Here is a 21,643-nt window from a genome sequence, read left to right on the forward strand (position 1 = left end):
TGGATAGAAATGTCATAGATCCATTCTTTCACAAAGTGAAATGAACAGGACACCAACTGAATCATGAAATGACAATACCCTAATAATAATAATAATAAAAATATGGGCTAATATAATCATAATAAAAAAAAATATATATATTATGTTGACACTTATGAATAAAGTGTTAATGTAACAAATAGACATATGGTGGCTATATCATGACAGGTTAATATAGGTTACTGCTGTAGGTAAGCCAAAATAGCGCCTCTGGTAATTTAGACCTTGGTATTGGGTAGGTCTAGGGGGCTATCCCTTGGAAAAGGAGTAGGCCTCTAAGCTACATTTGGTTTGGCTTGAGTGATGATGAATTGAACATGGTGGACCCTCTTGTAAACAAGTGTAATGCTTAATTGGGTCGTCCACTCACCGTTAACAGTGTTTGTATTGAGTTTGTGCTTGAAATGTACTGTAATTCTGCAAACTGTTGATTGATTGATAGTTTTTTTTATTAACAGGTTGCAGAATGGGTAAGCCTGGCCTGGGTACCGAGGCTACAGAATGGGTACAGTCCAAGGAAGGTACAGGTCAATACAAAAACTGCTAACCAGATGAAGCAGACTTGTTTTACATCAGGGTCCTCCATTTTCAATTCATCAAAATCTCCCCTGGGCCCTGAGACCCGGGTGTTGCGTGCTTTTTCACCCACAGCTGTTTAAAAAGCTAAACAAGAACTAAGACAGAAGGTTCGGCTTGTTTATTCCATCGTGGTTGACGGCGATTCCATGATCCACACCTTCAGTAAATGACTGACCGTTTGACCCATAAGTGAATTACATGATTTATAAATGCCGTATAGTAGTAGCCTAGGGGCATATCCGTTTAATACCCCAAGGATAATATTGGCAAGGTCACATAAATGTTCCATTCATACATTTTATTTTCTTAAGACCTACACCCCATAACGGCAGTAACGGATTTTTTTTTGTTTTGTTGCTTTGAGCGTGTTTACGCACCAGAGAGCGCTCTTCCATTGGTCAGCCGGCAGTTGCACAAGCACGGCTAGAGGGAAATTCGTTTGTTGGATGGATTGGTTGAAGGTAGTGAGGGAGACAGGGTGCGCGCCGCGGATAAATGGCTCTGTGTGTACGCGCGACACAATGCCGACCAGGCTGATTCCCTTCCTGGACCAAACCGAGCACCGTGACCACCAGCTTTTTTTGTTGTAACATAATGAGTTTTCCCAGTACTGGTGGAGACAAGATTATTATTATTTTTCTTAAATAGGCTAACCCGGCACCGGCGCCGGTTTTTGAAAGAAGTGGAGTTCACTTCACATCGACCACAACAACGTGAACTCGCCAACAAAAGAAACAAGGTAAGATGCAGTAGTCTATATGTTTAACCTGTTTGATTATCACTCACACAGTCACGGCCATGCGTATATGAAAGTCGCTTTTACGCTACAATTTCACACGGTTTTCAACGACACCTGCAGCGAAATATTTCAGTCTCGCTTTATTGTATTGCTCCTTTGTAGTACAGGGCAGACTACTACTTTGTTGTTATCTCGCTTTTAAGTGTTGCATCTTTGTTATAAGCTTAGTTGCACAGCTGTTTTTATCTTTATTAAATATTAAGTAGGCTATTCCCCTTTCAATTTGTCCCTCAATTGAATTGATCTGTATGTCAAGTTAGTTATTAAACTAACTATATATTTATTTAGATGCTGTAGTGTTACCTGGTGACAAGACAACCGGCAATTGATGATGCATTATTGACTTGTCACTGTTAGTGTAGCCTAGCCTAAGATTTAGACTCGTCGTAGATGTATTGATCGATTCTGATATTTTCAATCTAAATGTCAGAATCGACAAATACATCTACGAGAGTCTAAATCTGAGGCTAAGTGTAGCCTATAATACTCACGTTTAATCGTTATCATTGATTATTTATCAATGTCCAGTGGCAAGAAGGTAAACATGGAAGTTATCTGACACTGTCACACACACACACACACACACACACACACACACACACACACACACACACACACACACACACACACAGAGAGAGATGAACAGAAAACGAAGGTCTACTTTTAAAAGACCCCTTCTCTCTTTCCTGCATGGGTCAGCTGGTCAGCTCTAGCCTACTCTGTGTGAATATCCTGTTTCCTGGACATGAAGAAACAATGGGAGAGAGCAGACACGTGACGTGATGTCCTACAGCTACAGTAGCCTATGTGTCGTGTGTCACCCACGACCATTTAAACATAAGGATGTCAAATGTATTTGGCACCTATGAATTGACATGCTTTGCTTTAGAGTTTAGATTAATCGAAAAAGTTTTAGATTGGATGAAGAACTTTACAGATGAAATGAACAGTGCTCCGACAAATCGAGTCTTGTAAGTCATGCTCTATCTGCCCTTTGCAGTGGTTGACACAAATGGGCTGACTTGAAGAAAGTCATTGCCATTAGGTCCGTTTGTCACTGATATAGAAGAAAGTACTAGTAGCCTACAGTGGCTGATTCAAATATTGAATTTTCTTCTATAACATGCTCTTCTGTCTGTCTCTGTCTGTCTGTCTGTCTGTCTGTGTGTCTGTGTGTCTGTCTGTCTGTCTGTCTGTGACACACGCACGCACAGACATGTGCACACCTATACAAACTGGCTGTACAGTGCAGCATTGTGTTTATTTTAGTCTAGGATGTTCAGTTGCTTTTAATGGGGTCAGCACTTTCAATTCAATAAAGCTATACTGTCACAGTAGATTCCACCACTGTTGCTTGGCTAGCATGGATAGCGAGTTATGTGGCAATCAGTCTAACATTTATGGACATAGGCCTATACGAAGAAAACTGGCAGAAAAATACTTGTTTGCTGCTTTTTTGACCTTTCACTTTGAGCACGTACAGAGCACTTTATGAGCATGTTGAAATAAAAGAGAAAAATGTTTTCTTAGTCTCTGTGTAAGGAGTCTTCCTTTGAAAGTTTATGTAGAGTGCAAGTCCTTTCCTGCCAGTTTTCCTTAAAAAGTTTGAGACCACAGCACCTGCAGTCGACCCTGAACAAAGGACAAAGAAGAGCGCAACAGTTTACCCTGGACCTGGGACATATACAAGACAGTCTGTAAAAGGCTAATCGGGTAAACATAGGAATGCTTATTTCTCGGCCAAACTGTTGATCCTGCAGAGGTCACACAGCATCCTGAAAACTGGGGCTGTGAACCGCACTAATGATATTTTCCCACCTAGCCCCCCCCCCCTACACACACACACACACCGCTGTTTTTGTTTTAAAGTTGCTTATCTGCACTTTCTGTTTCTTCCCACACGTCTTCATCCATTTAACGTTCTTCGTTCATATTTGAATGAGAGGATTGGCTGTCAGAGACACATGATACTGTGGTTGTGTAGGTCCTCCACACACGAAAACATTTCCTGCTGGACAGGTTTTGACAACATTTCTTTCCACAGACAAACATCTCTCAACTCTTCACAATTGTCACTTTGGAATTTATTATGAAGGTGAATCTGATCATTGCATGTGCTGTGAGCTGACCTGCACATTTGTATGTATGTACAGTATGTATGCTGTAAAATCCTCACTGTTAACAATTTAACTCTGATAGAGTACAAAGGAAAGGGAACCTTCTGGATCAATTTGGTTCCATTCGTACACTCTGGTAATTTATAAATGAACACTGAGGAATTTACTGTGCATGTGAATTGGATTGCTTAATGTGTCTGTTTGTAGGTTGAGGGCATGATCACGCCGCACTTTTATTCTACCTAATGAGGGCTGATTCTGTCAATGCATTTCAATGGGAATAAAGCGTTATTTAAAAAACCTAAAAATAAATAGAAATCCACAAATGGCAGAAAACCGCTCCATTCCCATTGAAATGCATTGGCATTGCGGTGTGACTGTGCCATGGCCGTAATTTATTGGTTTAACAGTGGAAATCAATTCAGATCCCCATGCAGGGAGAACATCTGTGTTGCTGCCGTAGTACACAGATGAGATGACCAAACCCCATACTTACTGTAGTTACTATACTAGGCCACCTCCTGTTTCCTCGACAGTAAATATCTTCAACAAGCTCATATTAAGGTGGTGCGTTGTGGTGTGTTTGTTATGCTTTGTGAGCCCCAGAATAGGGATGCTGCTAGGGTTCAAGTGCATGGTTAAAGAGGTTTGTTGCGAAATCTGCCCCGTGTCATTTGTGGGACAAGGCAAAAAGAGCAAGGTTGTAGGTTATCACATCAATCTATTTGACCTGTGTATGGGACAGCCCTTCATATTGCCCTCAGTGCTCCATGTGGCCTCAGCCTGAGGAAGTGAGGACCATTGCAAACATGGTTTATACTGTCACATGTATCAACAGGAATCTGTTCCTCCTTGGCAGTGAACCAGAAGTGCATAGGCTCTCTCTCTCGCTCTCTCCCTTTTCTTTGTTTCATGTCTTCTTTTGTCCTGCAGACAGGACATCCTCTGTAAAACAAAACAGTCTGTGCCTTGGCTCATTTTCACGTGCAAAACAGGCTTTCTGCAATATATCACAAGCACATGCAATTCTCACAGATTGTTCTATGCATGTTTAAAAAAGTGTTTGACTCTGCAATGATAACTTTATATCTCACATCTGTATTGTTATGGTTTCGGAGTGACTAATGCATGGTACTGACTGTGATTAGTCAAGACAAATGACATACTGTACCTTCTTTTCAATTTGTGTTTCCATTCAGAGTAATGGGAAAACAGTTGCATCAGGCTCTCAGCTGGCTGGCAATTCCTCTGAGAGACAGTTTCCATCGTTTTAGACGAAGAAGACTGTATTGGGATAAGCTGAGAGCTCCAATCTAGTTAAACAAAGAGGGCTGGCAGTTTGTGAACAGATTCTCCGCAAATGTAATCCTGACAGCTGTCTTCCTTGACATGATATACGTATTTAGAGAATGGACACATGGCATTGATTTCTAGATTTACCATCTGTATCAGTGGCCATTGACTGGGACACTTCACTTTAAGTGCCCTGTATCCCAGAGGAATATGTCATAAAGTTAAATTGTGGTTTTTAGACCAAGACAAATCAGAGCTGTATCTCCACCAGGTTGGGCTGCCTAGCCAGGGCTGTGTAAAGGCTTATAGACACCAAATTGATCATGGATCAATCATATGTTCATCATATGTCTGGTATAGATACATGTGTTAAAATATTGCTGTGCATTGTGCACGCTTTATACACACACTCACTGCAGAGACAGTTGGCTGTTTTAATAAAGGAAGGGCTCACTTTTCTTGCTCCAGACTTATAACATGTTTTAAACCAAACAAGACCATGAAGGTCAAAACGTCGTTGTTGCTGCCTGTGTTGTTTCAAGTAAGTTGAGGCCCTTCCTTATTGTTTTGGATTTTTAGATTATGTTTTGCACTCCGTCTGTGTGTGTGTGTGTGTGTGTGTGTGTGTGTGTGTGTGTGTGTGTGTGTGTGTGTGTGTGTGTGTGTGTGTGTGTGTGTGTGTGACACGTGTGTGTGAGTCTGTCCGTCCGTGTGTGTGTGTGTGTGTGTGTGTGTGTGTGTGTGCATCCGTCTGTCTGTTACCAGCTAATCTCTGGCACCATTAACCCGGTCGATGCCAAATTTTGCACACCCACTCTCTGGATGCCAATGATGAACCTCTGCTCGAAATTCTCCAGAGCGGCCTGTTATAGCGCCACCGGGAGGCCGACTTTTGAATGTTTTTATATTACTCCTCTAGATTCTGTCCAAAAATCCCGAAAATCGTTACACACTATCGCTATAGTCATGTGTTCAAGCCGAATTCAAGCTGGATTTCATATCCCATCCTAATTGGCTGACATTGGCTTTCAAAGTTTTCAGGACTGGCCCGTTTTGAACAAAAAGCCTCAAATCATGAACACGGCGTGCAATTTACGTGTAATCTTTCATGGACTGTCCTACTAGGCTGAGGAATATATCCCACCCTTTTCACATTGGCCTGTTAGCACCACCAACAGGTGAAGTTTTGCAAAACACATTTTTGGAACAAAATGCCTCAAATCATCCAATTGCCATCCAAGGCGTGAGAAGAAATGGCATTGTTGCGAGACAACAGCATCCTTTTCACATTGGCCTATTATATCGCCACCAGGAGGCCACAACCTGACCTGCCCTGGTGGAGACCTGTGGAGACTGTATCTAGTTGAAAATAAAATGAGCAATATATTTATTATATTGGTTTGGCGATGAATTGGATGTGCTTTGTAGGTACTCTGATCACACCATCAGCACCAGTCCCAACCATAGGGACTCCCCCGTACCTAAACAGCAGATCCAAAACGACAGGTGGTGAAGGGTGAGCAGCAGCAGCAGAATCAGTGTGTGCAGCAGCAAGCAAACAGGACGAGAGCAGTACAAATTACCAGTTTAAATAGCCGGAATGAAGATGTGTGATTGGATGAGTGAATGTTGTGAATGAGAATGTGATGCTGAGTCGGCCCAATGAACGGCCGGCAGCAACCGCACTGAGTTTCCTGACTGAACTTGCTTTGCGCATGTCTGTGACATTCACGACGCTCATATGTTTAACAATAATTAATAACTTTTGAGAGTGTAAAATGCGTATTTGGTTACACTCTTAAGAGTTAAACATCTTGTAAGGCTCCATTTGGCTACCAACTCAATCATTTAGCTGGGGACCACCTGGAACCTGGACCACTGGATGAAAACCATAGTTCTGTTAAATAAATGGTAAACGTTATCTTTAAATATATGAAATGGTGGCAGGTTTTTGTGGTGAAAGGTCTGTGGCTCTGGGAGTATTGTCAGGAATATGTTTTGTGTTGTTTTGTTTGTAACACTATCTCAGTCAGAATACACCAATTATCTTTATTAGAATAGGCAGAAAACGGCTGCCTTTCCGATTAACATCAGGCAAAAATAAGCACTCTGAGTCATGAATGTTGCTGGGCCGGTAGAGTACTGAGAGATGTGAAGTCTGTGTGATTGCTGCATTTAATGGCTTACAAAGAGCAGATACTAGTTCCTGCCTGCATTTTAGTGAGGCTAGCATAGTTCTTCTGTGCCTGTCAGTGCATTCTAGGAGCTTTATCATTACCCCGGGCAGCATTCAGTCACAGAGGGAAACATGAACCACAGGTTGAAATTCCCTACAGCTTTCTACAGAGAACTATAGCCATGCTTTTGTTTACGTTCCTGTGCCTGTCAGCCAAGCATGGCGTTGCTCTGAGGCGAAGAAAACGCTGAAAATATCAACAAAGCAAAGCCCTCTCCCACCCATTCTCTGTTTGTCTGACGGTGGATGTAGCTACTTTGTGTGTGTGTGTGTGTGTGTGTGTGTGTGTGTGGGGGGGGGGGGGGGGGGTGCTGTCAATGACCCTTGCAGTAATTATGCTGCCTGTGTACTTCTCACCATCCACCCATCCATCTACATCCTGCGCTCAACCTCTACACACACACACACACACACACACACACACACACACACACACACACTCGCAACAGGAGTGCTGTTTGGGGGGGGGGGGGTATTTTGATGGCCTGTACCTTGTATGATAATGACCATTAATGTCTCCATTGCACGCTGCTTGGGAGGGGGTTCAGTGGTCGTGGACTGAAAGGCCTGAGCTGCTATTATTTCCCTCTCTGACGCAAATAGAGAGGTACAGCTTGTGGAAGGCCGGGAAAACAGCCGTGCTCCCAGAGCAGACATACCCCACAGCCCTGGATCCGCACTGATCAATACTGACCTCACTGTGGTTAACATCCCGTGTGAGCATTTCACACATCTCTACTGCCAGAGGGGATAGACGGTGCACTAAAGTGGAGAATACCCAAATGGATGAATTAACACTGAGGATTTTACTGTGTATGAGATATATTGAGAACCACCACCCCCTCCCTCCACCCCACCCATTTCTCATCTGTGAACCCTGGAGTGATTTCCTGATTCTGTTATTAGGTAGGCGTGCACGATTGTCTTTGGCATCTCCAAACGCTGCCTTTGTGGGTGTGCTCAGTTTGGCTGTCTGGTGTGGTTTATTAAAAAAAAAAATCTAAACACTTTTATTGAATTTTCACGTTTTCACATAAAGATGAATCACAAATGTATACAAATAAAGTAAGACAAACTAGAAAGGTATAAATGAAAAGCACATGGTGTGGTTCAATTACTACTAGTGGAGGTGGGTTTGTGTAGGAGTGTTAAAAGGGTGTGATGTTATACTATAGAGACAATGTAGTGTAGATCATGGGTGCACTCCCTCTGGGAGAGCTTAGCATTCATCATTCATGGGTTGTTATATGAGCCCCTTCTTTTCTTCTAGACAGCTAATACTGCAGAGAGAGAGATACCCGCCCTCGACCTGGACAGACACGGTCACTCTCATCTACCCAGTACTCGCTCACATTGAAAGGCACACGTACCGCAGACATCAAGGATGCATACAATCTAGCAAGAAAGATTACACACAAAGGGAAATTAAGCAGAAGGCATGCAAGACAAGTCTCTAGCAGCTAGAATCTAGCTCTCTATCTATAGCTGGAATCAAACTGGGGACGTTGCGATTATGCTATTCCCTCACACCGTGTCTCTCCAACATCCTCAGACCCATTGCTGTTTAGAGGCCAATCCATTTAGGTAGCAGTCACCTTCACCACTGCAGCCTGGAGGAGGTGTAGGCGGGAGAGGAGCAGAGGGTTTTCAAGGAGGAGGAGGCGGTGAGCAGAGGGAGAGGAGGGAAGTTATTATCACCCGCCCCGTGGACCAGAACCAAGCTTCCTGCTGGTCCAGTCAGACAGGCCAATATGAGCTCTGAGAGGGGGTGGGAGTGTGTCTACTCTAAACCATGCATGACAGAAAGGACAGTGTTACAGAGGGCGAGAAAAAGGAAGTGTGTCTGGCTTCATAACACAGCCAGAAGGAAGCGCTATCTGAGTGACTAATTCAATAGAAAAAACTGGCCTGCTGCACTGTACTGTTCGGGCGCCTAGGCCACTTCTCGATGGATCAATGCGTGGGTTATCCTGTTAGAATGGCTCTATGGGTACCCTTTCCCCTACTATATGGCCTATTGTTGTTGCAGGAGCATGCCTGGCTCAAATAGCAGCACATTTACAGTAGCGTTGGGGCCCCTCGTGTAAGCGTTCATAAAGACAACTAAAGGTGTCCATCAGCAACATTAGCTCATCAGAACTACACTACCACTTCACCTCATATGATGTTACCCTTTAGTCACAATCAATCTTTGCCCACAGCCATCAGGCTAAATTGACGATGTCAGGTCTGTGTGTGTAGGGTATCTGCCGAGTGCCGATCATGTGACCTGGATAACGCAGCGAAAGACGATATGACGGCAGCAAATGCACATCACTCGAAAAGCATTGTGGCTGTATTACTACTACTATAGCAGAGTACTGTACTGTAACAGGTGTCAACCTCACTGGGTGGTAAAGTAATACTCCTGCTCCCCTACGGGGAAGGCAGTGGCTAATCGCTATTATTATAGGATGATGATCTTGTTGCTAGAATTTTGGAAATTATTTTCTCACCTGAAGGTTTGACAGCCAAATTACATTCAGATTGTCATTTTCGTGTTTGGCACCTTCTGTCAGAAATACATGTCTGAAGGGTGTGAAGATGTAGTTACATGACTCAAACTGTAGGAAAGAATTTCATCTTAGTACTTCATTGCACAAATGTGTTGCATCAACAATTATGTCAGTTGAAAACATGTCATTAAAAGCGATAAGGACACTCTTTGGAGTGCCTGTGTTTGCTAGCCTGGAAACCAGACAAATCTGCCATTGCAAAACAAATTGCCCTTATAGTCTGGGCATGCCGGCTAGGTCTTCACCAGGCTGTGTGGCATACCCAGGGCTGCATCAGGACATGAGGAAGCTCCAGGGGGAAATAGTTTCTATAGTTTCTACAACATATGGTTCATATTTTCATATTTATAGAGCGTCGCAGTCCCCCCCCCCCCCCCCCCCCCTTTCAGAACGACGAGGGCATCGGAAGAGAATTTCCCTTCCATAGACGTTTAACTAAATAACTAAAACTAAGACGTTTAACTAAATGACTAAGGCCGTCCATAGACGGCCTTAGTCATAGACAGCCAACTCAGCTCCTGACAAATCATGACCATAAACACAATTATTTTGCGACAAACTAAATAATTAGAATTATAAACATGATTTGTCAGGAGCCGAGAAATAATTAGAATTATAAACATGATTTGTCAGGAGCCGAGTTGGCTTAAAGGTCTTTAAATAAATACTTTCTGAAACTTCTATGGAAAAATGAATGGGAAATTCTCTTCCGTTGCCCTAGTCTTGAAAGTGGGCGGGGCTGCGACACTTTATGGGCAGAAGTGGAAACGCTTCTGCCTATAGAGGCCCCTCAAAATGCAATTCGAACATGGGCTTTAAATGGATGTGTGTTTTTGTTTTTGAAGGAAATTATAGTCAAACAGCATGGATTACCAAACCTCTGTTTGACATTTGTAGGATTGGTAACTCCCCCTATGGGTTTATGTGAAACATGAATTGCTTTCAACTCTGCATTATTTAGAGGCCTTTCAATGTGTGATTTATTGTGATTTATGTGTGATTTAATTATTTTTGGTCAAATGGGCCCCGCTCGCAAACATTGGAATCATAGCCAATTGGAAGGGAATAGAGACATTTCTGAATGATGCATTGTTTTCACAAATTTCACATGACTCAGTCCAGAGATCATGTGTACCGATTTGTGTACATTTTGGAAACAATCTGCAGGAGTAGTAACAGAAAGTGTTGGCTTGAAGAAAATGCTAAATGGTGGAAAAGATTTCTAAAGGGGAAATGGCCGTGGCAGTTGCGTTGTGATTTTTAAGGAATCCAGGGGAAAATGTTTGATTGTACAAAATACAGTTCAAGAGTTATATGCCAAAATGCAAAGAGGACTGGCCTACACCAGGGCGACACTATATGAGGCCGATTCTAAATATTTGGGATGGAGTGTCTTCCTTGACACACAGACACAGGGGCGAAACCATAGTCTTTGCCTCCTGGCCCATCGGCCTGGCAAAGACAATTAACCTTTAGTGTGCACAGTTAATTCCACAAACATGAGAAATGTTAGTGCAGACAGTGAGGGACAATGTTGAATTAAAATTTCTACTTGAAGTGAAGTGAAGCATAAACAGATCCTCTCCTCTGACGCCTTATTGCTCAGTAGAGCATTAAATGCATTACATTTTAACACAGTTGTCCTCACTTGACTCTCTGTGAACTTACATTCCCTGAAGTTAAAATACTGCTTCACATTATTGTGACAGAGCCGTTTTCAATGCATTTGTCTTTGCATTTTCTATCTATGAGACAATATTCCAATGGCAAAGCTCTCAGGGCCCTCTTGACCAGCTGTCATACACGTAGCTGCATGCTTTGTGTGATAAACATCATGTCATTGATCATGTAGTTGGCAAATTGGATTGACTGTGACGAACTTGAAGAGGATTATCTCTAGAGATTAAATGTAATTTGTTAAATGTTAACATGCTATAGGCTGTAGCTCTCATTAGGACAGTTTAAGTGTTATGAAATGTGTTGATACTATGGTAATGGTATCATATATCAGGTTAAATACATGCCTAAAATAATATGAATCCGAGATATCAGTCAGTGCTTAAGTTTAGGGCTCATGCCAGACGTGAGAAGTCACTGTAGACCTGCAGAATATTTAGTTTTTGAGCGGTGCCTCCGCTCCATTACGGAGATATGTGTCCGTCCATCCGTATGTCTGTGTCTGTCTGTATGTCCGAGCACGGAAAGCTGCAACACCTAAAGTGGCCAGTAGAGTACAGCACAGAGTAAAGTGAGTACACTACAGTACGAGCCCTGGGCCGTTCCTGGGGTTCTAGATGTTCCGGGGACCCCCACACGGACCCCCACATGGTAACTCTGTCATTTCTCGACCGTTTCGGACGCGCAGCGGCTTGCCAGACCCCTGGGCGTGTTCCTGGGGGTCTGGAATCTGGTTGTTCCGGGGACCCTCGGGGACCCTCACATGGTAACTCCGTCATTTCTCTACCGTTTCGGATGCGGGCGCGGCTCTTGTCCGTCTTCAGGCACTTGTGGAAATGAGCCCATTCATTATACTCGTTGACAACCAGTGACTCTTCATGTACCATCTGAGGAGTGCTTGGGGGGGGGGGGGGGGGGGGATTTTGATATAGCAGACATGTCTGTGGATGGTGGCCCACACTATGGCTTCTGTTCCCCCCACCCTCCCATACACACACACTCTGACCTACTCTGCTTCATGGCATCTGGGTTATACACACTAGCGTTTGTCATGGCCCACAGCCCCCAGCGCGGCCCTGAGCGCCGTTCCGTACAGCATGGAGGGCCAGCCCCCAATTCCCCAGCCGCAACAGACAAGCTGATGGGGGGCCAGTGGCGGCAGGCCTCAACCCCCAGGCCCTCTCTCCCCTCTGCTTTGCTTCTTTTCTCTTCCCACCCCCTGCCGGGCTGCACAAAGCTGGGCCTGACTGTATCACATCAACACACACAAAAACGCTTTTCTCTCCATTCATCTGGCAACTGAAGCTTTATCCCATGGCTTTAATTGGGCATAATTGAGATCCCTCATGATTTAAACAGATATGGTGGCAATTTTTATTCCAGACAATAAAGATATACACTAACAGTATAATGAGGATTTGTAGGCCTTTAGGGCAGATGTTTCTTAAAACCAGGAGCTCATTTTCACACACATCACAGCAGTGAACACAACGCATTCGCATGTATGCATGGTTTGAGACAATTTGCTTTGTTCATGTTTTATGAGATGTATTTTTAATCCATTAATTTATGATTCATAGAAACAAATCGTCACCACAGCGTGTCATGACACCCACCTGCTCCATTTCGAACTATTGAGTCAGTCTAAGCTAGCTATAGTCAAGTGAGGACAGTGTCCCTTGAAGGCAAGGGGGCAACAGCAGGTGGAAAAGGGTGTGTGAGCGCTACGGGGCATGCCGCTTACGTGTGCTATGCCGTGTGTCGTGCATACTGTGTACGGTATGTGTTCCATTCAGCCCGTCAGCTGCAGTCTCTGTATGTGGCATGGCCCATCAGCTGTGGGGCCATGTGGGCGACAGCTGTTTCTCTGACCTCCCTGCTCAGGCTCTGTTCAGTCTCATTTTTGAGTCTTCTAATTCGTTATTTCGTCGTGACACAACTGTGTCATGTTGCACACTCGAAAATCTTTGTTATTTTCGAGCGAGCAACACTGTCGTACGACAGAATATGAACGTTTCAGTGGGAGGCCTTCCCCTTTCAGACAATTAATCTACCACTTACTGTAAATGGTAATTGCCATCCCTTAGAAATGAGCCTGGGGACAGGGAACTATGATGATCTTGGCGGCGCCACTCCCCTTGCTCTGCCATGTATTCTCAACAGAGCCTAGCCCATTAACATTGAACTTTGGGAATTGAACTGAGGAGTCTGCTAAATGAATACAGACAGAACCCTTTCAGGCCAGGCTTGAGGCAGAGCATCGTCTGCACTACGAGTTAAATGAGACTCCCCATTTGAGAGAAAATAGGTGTTTTTTCATATAGGTAATAGACTAGGTACTCGGGGCATAATTTTGTGCGCAATCTCCAGCATAAATGTATTTTCTTGTTTTGTCCCCTCTGGGTGATACTGTCCAGTGACATTTCCCCATCTGCTGGTGACAAGTGACTATTGCACCCTGATTAGCTGGGGCTCAACAATTGATTGTACTTTGTTTGAGGGAAACAATAGCTTGTCAAGTGGCCTCTAGGCGTCATGGAAAATGGCGTGATCTTGTCTTGTGTGGAGCATATATGGCTTTGTTGGTGAAATGTCGACATTTGGAGTGACATCAGAGTCGGTGATGGGCAGTGGTGTGAGGTCATGCTGTTTGCCCACTGTGGTACCAGGCAGGAATCAGGGAGAGTCTGTGATAGGGGTGAGAACGTGACCTGATGAAGATGTAATCTTATATAGATTTCTTTCCTTCTGTGCTTTGCACCCTGTTATCAAAATAAAAAGGCCCCAATCGTCCAAGTTGCTCCAGTGCCTTCTTTATCCCATGCTGACCTGAGATCAGATTCATGCGAGGTTTCCGCTGGACACACACTGGTCTGATGAACCCATTCTGACCTGAGATCAGATTCTAAAAATGTCAGTCGCTCTTCGATTTTTCAAAAATAGCAGACCTACAAGCTCGTATCGCGCCACTCGGTGGCGCGATATGAGCTTGTAGATCTGCTATTTTTAAATAGCTAGAGCATAACATGATGCTGACACCAAAATGGGTGCCCGTTCAGAATGGGTTATTCAGCTATATGTGTCGGCTCCTGAGACGCACCGGATCAGCCTGATTTTGTCTTGAGGCGCGGTGGAATGTGAACGTGTTTATGTAGGACAGTGTTTGTCCAGATTTTTCATGTCAAGGACCACCAAATGTATTTGGGCAATCACACCGATTAAGGCTGGATAGCCGAAACGTCTGTCATTTCTGAGGGGCGCAGCTTTAATGTTGTCTGAACAAACATAAAAAAATGCCATTGACAATGAATGGAGAATTTACGTCATGTGTCTGAGCAAATGGGCATATGTCGGTGGAAACCCTTGGCCAATAAGGGACCACCATTCTTGATGATGATGTACGATGATTAGAGCGCCTCTCACTTCACACGGGTGTGTTTTTTCCCCGAAATCACAATCACAGACCCCCGTCTAAACGGTTTGTGTTGCAAAAAACGAATCTAATCTGTCTCTAAATTGTCTTTTTCTCCTTTTTCTAACTTAAAGTGGTTAAACTGGGACCACTACCAGCTGAATGAGTGAGAATGTCACGTTACTAGTAGCTAGTATGATGTAGATTTATTTAGATTAAAGAGGCTTTTGTATCATTTGGCAGTATAAGTACAAATTACAAATAGTATCACAGCTTAAATATATGTACATAAACAAAATAATAATCAAACATTTGTACACTAATTCTTAATTTGGTATCTTTGTCTGCCTGTAGCCAAGACTTGATCTGACTGATTATCAAATACATTTGTAATACAGCTCTGTCTGTTGAATTCATTACATTTTTCGTAAGTAAGGTCAACCAGTAAGGTCAGGTCACCCAATGAATCAGAATCAAGGAAGATGATGACAATGGGAAATGTTTTGACTTAAAAATAGTTATGAGCAACAAAGCACAGAGAATAACATCTAAGCTATATTTATTAGTCATGGCCCTGGCTGAGTCATTATACAGAGCTAAACCCAATATGGTAATGGCATCATCATTGCTTCAAATGATAATATGAAGTGATTTATTACGGAAGCATTTATGTTCAGATGAGGAGGACAGACAGTTGGTGGATCCAATGGAGAATGGCTACCTCTGTTAGAGCTTGTGCAGAAGTAAATTCATGTACTCCAAAAATACAGACACGGTAATTCCAGCTGGAAGCTGGCTTGCCTATTGCTGCACCCCCTCATACAGTATCAAACCTCTGGTCATCCAGCATGGATGTCAGCTGGGACTATCGATTTGTGATCTGTGGATATTGTGTGAGGTGCACGTGCGTGCGCATGCATTGGCATGTGATGACATTGATAATGACAACCTGTACATTATTGTGTTGTGAAAACACATCTTGTTTTGTCTTTCTCTGCAAGGAGAATCTTATACACTGAATGCATCCTGATCCAGTTGTGTAGACTTTGTCCACTAGAGCTCCATATTCGGACAGTGTGGTGACTTCAGATGAAAGATGGAGAACCACCTCTGTTTGTGTTCCCCAGATGAAACGCCTTGCTTTGCACTGGTGTGGCTGTCCCTGAACATTCGGGGTGCGAATTCATTAGAAACGAGTGGTTCGAAGGTTCGCTCGAAAATTCCTGGCGAAGTTCTCACAAAAAACAGGGCTAGGGTACAGCCTTACTTTGCAGCGAAAAGAAGGGGTGTGTGTGTGTGTCAGCAGTACATAGAATTAATAATGGATACAAGAAAAGAAAATCATGTTACAACATTTTTATCCTCCATCTGTTAAGCTTTTTGACAGACTCGTGCGAGACAGACTTGTGTGTGTCCAGCCACATCTGTCGGTCACGCCTGTCACTGAGGTCAGCTGTGTTCTCTTGGTCTTTTGTTTTGCTGTTGTGTATAATGTGTAATTACTACAGCATTGCTTCCAGTACAGTGTGACTATGGGTCCCTAATGTATTGTACCCTCCAGAAATGGATCAATCCAATTCTAACCACGCCCTAATGCTCATCCCTCCATCAATAACATCAATACCAACTTGGTTATGTCACTGGGCCCTCTGTTGCAAAGACCTTTCTTGTATTATAATAAATTGAGTGTTTTTAAATTACTTTCATGTTAAAATGGTATAGCAGTTAACAAGGATAGGTTAGGATAAAATGTTCTTAGGTATGTTTAAGGACGGCACCAAAACAACCCCTACATGCCATTTTAGTACAATGTATACGTTTTAATTCTTTTAACCCTTTAAATCTCCAGTGTTTCCATATGAGCTTTAGCCACCGAGCCAAACTAAACCCAGAAAAGCTTCCACCCCCCCCCCCCCTCCCCCCCCCCCCCTGGGTCTGGAAGTAGTTGCCACTATGAAGTGTATAAAACATTCAGAAGATGGATAGACCACTGGAATAACAAGTTGTCAGTCATATCAATAAATCTCACCCTAAAAGTGTAGCTCGTAAATTAAACTGTGTCATAGAGGGTTGATGGAAATCATTTGATGTGTCATAGAGGGTTGATGGAAATCATTTGATGTGATTTTTAGATTATAGTGGGCCTATTTTATTGCGCAGTGAATATATTTGTCATATATTGCCTCGATGCTACAGAGTCGACGCAACAGTCGATGCAACAGTGTAGGCCTATAACAGTGGCTTGCTGAAAAACATTGTTTTTAAACAAATATTTATGCTTCTGTCTCATACATACAGATGTCTTTGTCCTGTTGTCCTGTCTATTGAATTTGAAGGTTTTCTGTACAGCTCAAGAACTTATCCTCCACAGGCTCACAGGCCCCTACTCCTTTCACTAAGCTGAATTAGACTTTTCCCCAAAAGCCTGAATGAAAGGCGGTCAGTGATTATGTTAACTAATTATTGTGTTTATGGTAAGTTTAGATTTCATATCACACATCATATGCACTACTGTAACTGTACAAAATAAAATAAACTAAATATATAAAATAATCTTCAAAAATGTATGCATCACATAACCCATTCTGAACGGGAACCCATTTTGGTGTTAGCATCATGTCGTGCTTTACCTATTGAAAAATAGCAGATCTACAAGCTCATATCGCGCCACCGAGTGGCGCGATATGAGCTTGTAGGTCTGCTATTTTTGAAAAATCGAAGAACGACTGACATTTTTAGAATCTGATCTCAGGTCAGAATGGGTTCATCAGACCAGTGTGTGTCCAGTGGAAACCTCGTATGAATCTGATCTCAGGTCAGAATGGTATAAAGGTAATAAAGTAGTATGCCGTGGCTCTTGCCGAGCCATTAGACAGGAGCCTATCTCCTGTTTCTGTAGCGTGACTGCGTGAGGTGACTTCATGTACATGTACATCCCCCAGCCATGATGTACAAGCATTTAATAGTCTATGTGGTACCAATAGAAATCAAACCCTGACCTCCCAATCTCAGAGCGGACTCTATAACCACTCTGTGACCACTGAGCTGGTCACTCTCAGAGCGGACTCTATAACCACTCTGTGACCACCGAGCTGGTCAATCTCAGAGCGGACTCTATAACCACTCTGTGACCACTGAGCTGGTCACTCTCAGAGCGGACTCTATAACCACTCTGTGACCACCGAGCTGGTCAATCTCAGAGCGGACTCTATAACCACTCTGTGACCACTGAGCTGGTCACATAACTGTGGTAATACGGTTATTGTCTCCAGCCCTACTTCAACTCCAGGATGCCTTTGTTTGGTTTCCTTAACCCATTTTGGCCTGACCTCGAAATTTTTGAAAAAGTCTTCTAAATCCTCCAGTTTTCTGAAATAAATATTTTCACGATTTTTCAAAAATAGCAGACCTACAAGCTCGTAGCGCGCTATAAGCTTGTAGATCTGCTATTTTTCAATAGCTAAATTATAACATTGTTTAAAACACCAAAATGGGTTAATTCTGTTGGCACCTGTCACTGGTGTTGAAACCATTGCATTAAAAAAACATGTTCATGAATATGTTTATGAAAGCACCTGCCACTAGTGTTCAAGAACCGTTACATAAAAATGTGTTTGTGAATATATTTATGAAAGCTAAATTCTGCAATGTGAAATAAACCCCGATCTCCCCTCTCCCCTCACAATCAGAGTACAGACTACAGAGGTTAGGACTGGAGATAGATTTTTCCATCGATTACATGGTACAATATTCAGCATCTGCATGGATGAATATGTCGGTCCCTATGCCTGACTGAGACTTGCTATTCCGTACTGTCCCAATGTCACAGCTGCCACTGTTCAGTAATTGCCAGCCCACTGTTTGCATGGGCATTGGGCAATAATGTATATGTGATATTTTCTTGACAGCTTTGCAAATGAGGGTAAACCTCTATGGTTTCAATTTCAATTTATACCATATCTCAAGGGCAATCACACATCTGTGGATTTAAATGGATTAGATACAATTCGATGCTTAACTGATCCCGATCAGGAAAGCATATGATTGTCATGAATACTTATTATTCACATTTTCTGAAGACAATTCTAGCCAATCTATGTATTTGAACCGGTGAACTTTCAGTGACAGACCAGTATTTACAGTATAACAGACTACATACTGTACCTGCCGCTACCATTTACAGATGCTGGCATGCTGCTATTGCTATTGCTCACTTGGGCCATGTGTTGTTGTGGGGTATACAGTATGCATCATATTGTGTCTGGGTTGGACTGGACTCTTTAGGATTCTTAGAAATGAGCGTAGCGCAAACAGGCAGACATTCGTTTTCCAGATGAACCGCACCAGAGAACAGCGGACATTCCATCACGCACACCTGGGCCTTATATACCCGTGCGTGCCAGTACAACTGGTGTGTCTTAAAGAGATATCCACGTCACAAGTGAGGTGGGGACATTCCCCATACATATGAAATATGTTGGGTGGAGAGATAGTCTCTGATACGATAGAGAACAGCGGACATTCCACTGAAGTTGACATGAGTCAAGTGAATGACACTTTGATCTTTTGTCCATTCAGATCTGAACCCAGAGTATGAAATAATTGCTGTCTCTCCTTTCGTGGCAATAAAATATCGATGCAAAAACATGCTGTGATATAACAGTTAAGCCAATGCCATTTGCAAGAGTTCACACACTAAAAGGTGTGTGATATTCTCACGAACTGAATTCTGCATCTGAAGTTTACAGAGACAAAAATATAACTCCCAACTAAAGAAACAAACTAAAACTAAAAAGAATACGAATATGAGTCACAGAGATGATAACATTCTTGAGGAGAGAGAGTGGAAAGGACGGTCAGACTTTGTTTCTGAATATACCCTGTATTTGTAAACAAGTCTTGTCTTGTGTGGATGGAAGGCAGAGCCTTGAAGGCAGAAACTCTATAGTCCTGCCCTGTCCGGCCCTCCCCTCTTCGCAATGAGGCTGTGTCTTGGACCAGGGCCCAGGGCGGATGGCTGGGATGCAAGCCTGAGGCATGCTACACTACTCCAGGCTTTCCAGAGCACTGACATCACTTAAGTACTCACACATAGTACTACAGGACTGTAGCATTTTCTGAGAACAGAGCCAAACAAAGTGGTGCAGTTTGCCTGCTCAGTCCAGTGAGCATCTCGGGTCGAAGTGGACAGAGTCTGCTTTTTTCTTTTACTGGCAGAAACTTTAGTTAGTTCTGAGAAACAAGAAGGCTTTATCAGCAGTAAACTCTTACCAGCCATGGCTGTGCACATAGTGCGTGACATGGATGACCTGGTAGCGTCAGGTAGCCAGTTTTTCTGGAGCGTGGCACACCATTCACTAAAGAGATGGTACGACCGGAGACTGATGCCGTGCCGTCGCTTCCTAGGGACATTGCTCAGCATCGGAGACCAGGTACGCTGGCCTGTAGAATGATGGCCAACTCACTAATTGAGGGTTACTACATAGTATACATACTAATTATGTGTTGTGGAATTTATTGATTGCTTTATTGACAGATTATGTTTGGAACGACTTGGCACCAGGTGTTTTATGGTGACTTCCCGTCTAACGTTTTAATTGTTTATTCAAAAGAGTAAACCAGCTTTCCTTTAAGCACAGCTAAACTCTACCGTATGTTTATTCAAATGCACTAACAATTTTGTGTTTGTGTGTACGTGTGTTTGCTTTTGTGGACAACACACATACTGTTTCCTAGTGAGTCACACAGCCTGTTTTAACAAGGGTCTGTCTCCCCGCACATATGGCAGTCGTTAGAAAGCAACATGACCAACTGTTTGATCTCACCGTCTGGCTGTCGTGAAGCAAATGGAAAATAATGCAACTTATTTGGTGCTGGAACACCTGACCGAACACCGTGTGTTCCATACTTGCCTTTCCAGTGTCTACTGGAATTCCAGTGTCTACTGGAATGAGATGAGATGAGATGAGATTCAATTTATTGTCAATGTACAGTACAAGTACAGCACAGCGAAAAGTATTCAACTAGGTTTCCTTTTATGCTCTCCCTTTTTTTTCCCACAGTATTTTACAGTATTTTAATTTCAAAATGTCCCTGTCAATATTTGTTATTTCGTAATAGCTTTCATGTCACATGGGTGACTCAACATTACCAGGTTTCAGAGAGGAAGAAGGGAGTGGTGGTTGTCAAAAACGGCAGGGTGGATGCTGCTAACCCCATCTATAGGTCAGGGGCTGGGGGTCATATGAAAGGGGCTCCATCAGAGCTCTTCTGCCCATAATGACAGGGCTTTAGGGGGATGACCTCGCCGTCATGGTCATTACATAGCATCTGACCTTCCTTTTCAACATGGTGATCCTCTCTTTACAAAGAAGTGGTTATCTCTTCAGTTGGTTTCAGGCCAGCGAGCCGTATACTGCCTTTCTGTTATTTTGTATTTATCTCAAAACCTCTGCTAAGGCCGCAGAGGTCCGCAAGTGTATGGTGGGAAATAATGTGTTTTCATGTTCATGTTAAAGGATAAACTTTGCCTTCAAAACTCATGCATGCACAAAATGACCTAGGGAGTGTGAATCCTATTAAACTCATAGATAGGTTTGAGAAGTGAACCTGGCATTGGTTGGTTCCCTGTGGTTAGCTGTGATTAGCGAATCTGACTTAACTGTAGGGCCTTTGTCCGTTTTCTGTGTTTTGATTTCACAGGCCTGTAACAATGCAACATTGATAAACAAACTCCAATCGGGATTGTGCACTGGACAGCTCTACCAATCCTTGAAAGGGTTTCTATAGTGACTAATCCCTGCTTAGACAGTGGATCTTGTGTAATTAACAGTCACAATAATTACCAAGACAAATCACACAGAATTCTGTTGTTTAGTGAGGTCAGATGAAGTACTTTATTTTTCTTTTAAAGTACCTTTGTGTATATATATATAT

General features: G+C 43.0%; 1 protein-coding gene across 8 annotated transcripts in view; it reads left to right on the forward strand.

Moving 5' to 3' along the window:
• The first annotated feature begins 1,096 nt into the window (after positions 1–1,096).
• The window catches only part of frmd4ba (FERM domain containing 4Ba), a 53,010-nt gene continuing 32,463 nt past the window's right edge, over positions 1,097–21,643 (forward strand). For 7 of the 8 annotated variants that reach the window (XR_014569603.1, XR_014569604.1, XM_083770713.1 and 4 more), the window contains exon 1: positions 19,948–20,139. Coding sequence is in view for 5 of the 8 variants with exons in the window: in XM_083770713.1 (XP_083626839.1) it covers positions 19,984–20,139 (156 nt within the window). In the remaining 3 variants the exon portion in view is untranslated. Of the gene's footprint in view, positions 1,358–19,947; positions 20,140–21,643 lie in introns of those variants that run through there. The other variant, XR_014569602.1, reaches the window with a different exon arrangement.

This window comes from Protomyctophum parallelum (genome assembly GCF_964188405.1).
Source record: "Protomyctophum parallelum genome assembly, chromosome: 8".
Taxonomy (NCBI): Eukaryota; Metazoa; Chordata; class Actinopteri; order Myctophiformes; family Myctophidae; genus Protomyctophum; species Protomyctophum parallelum.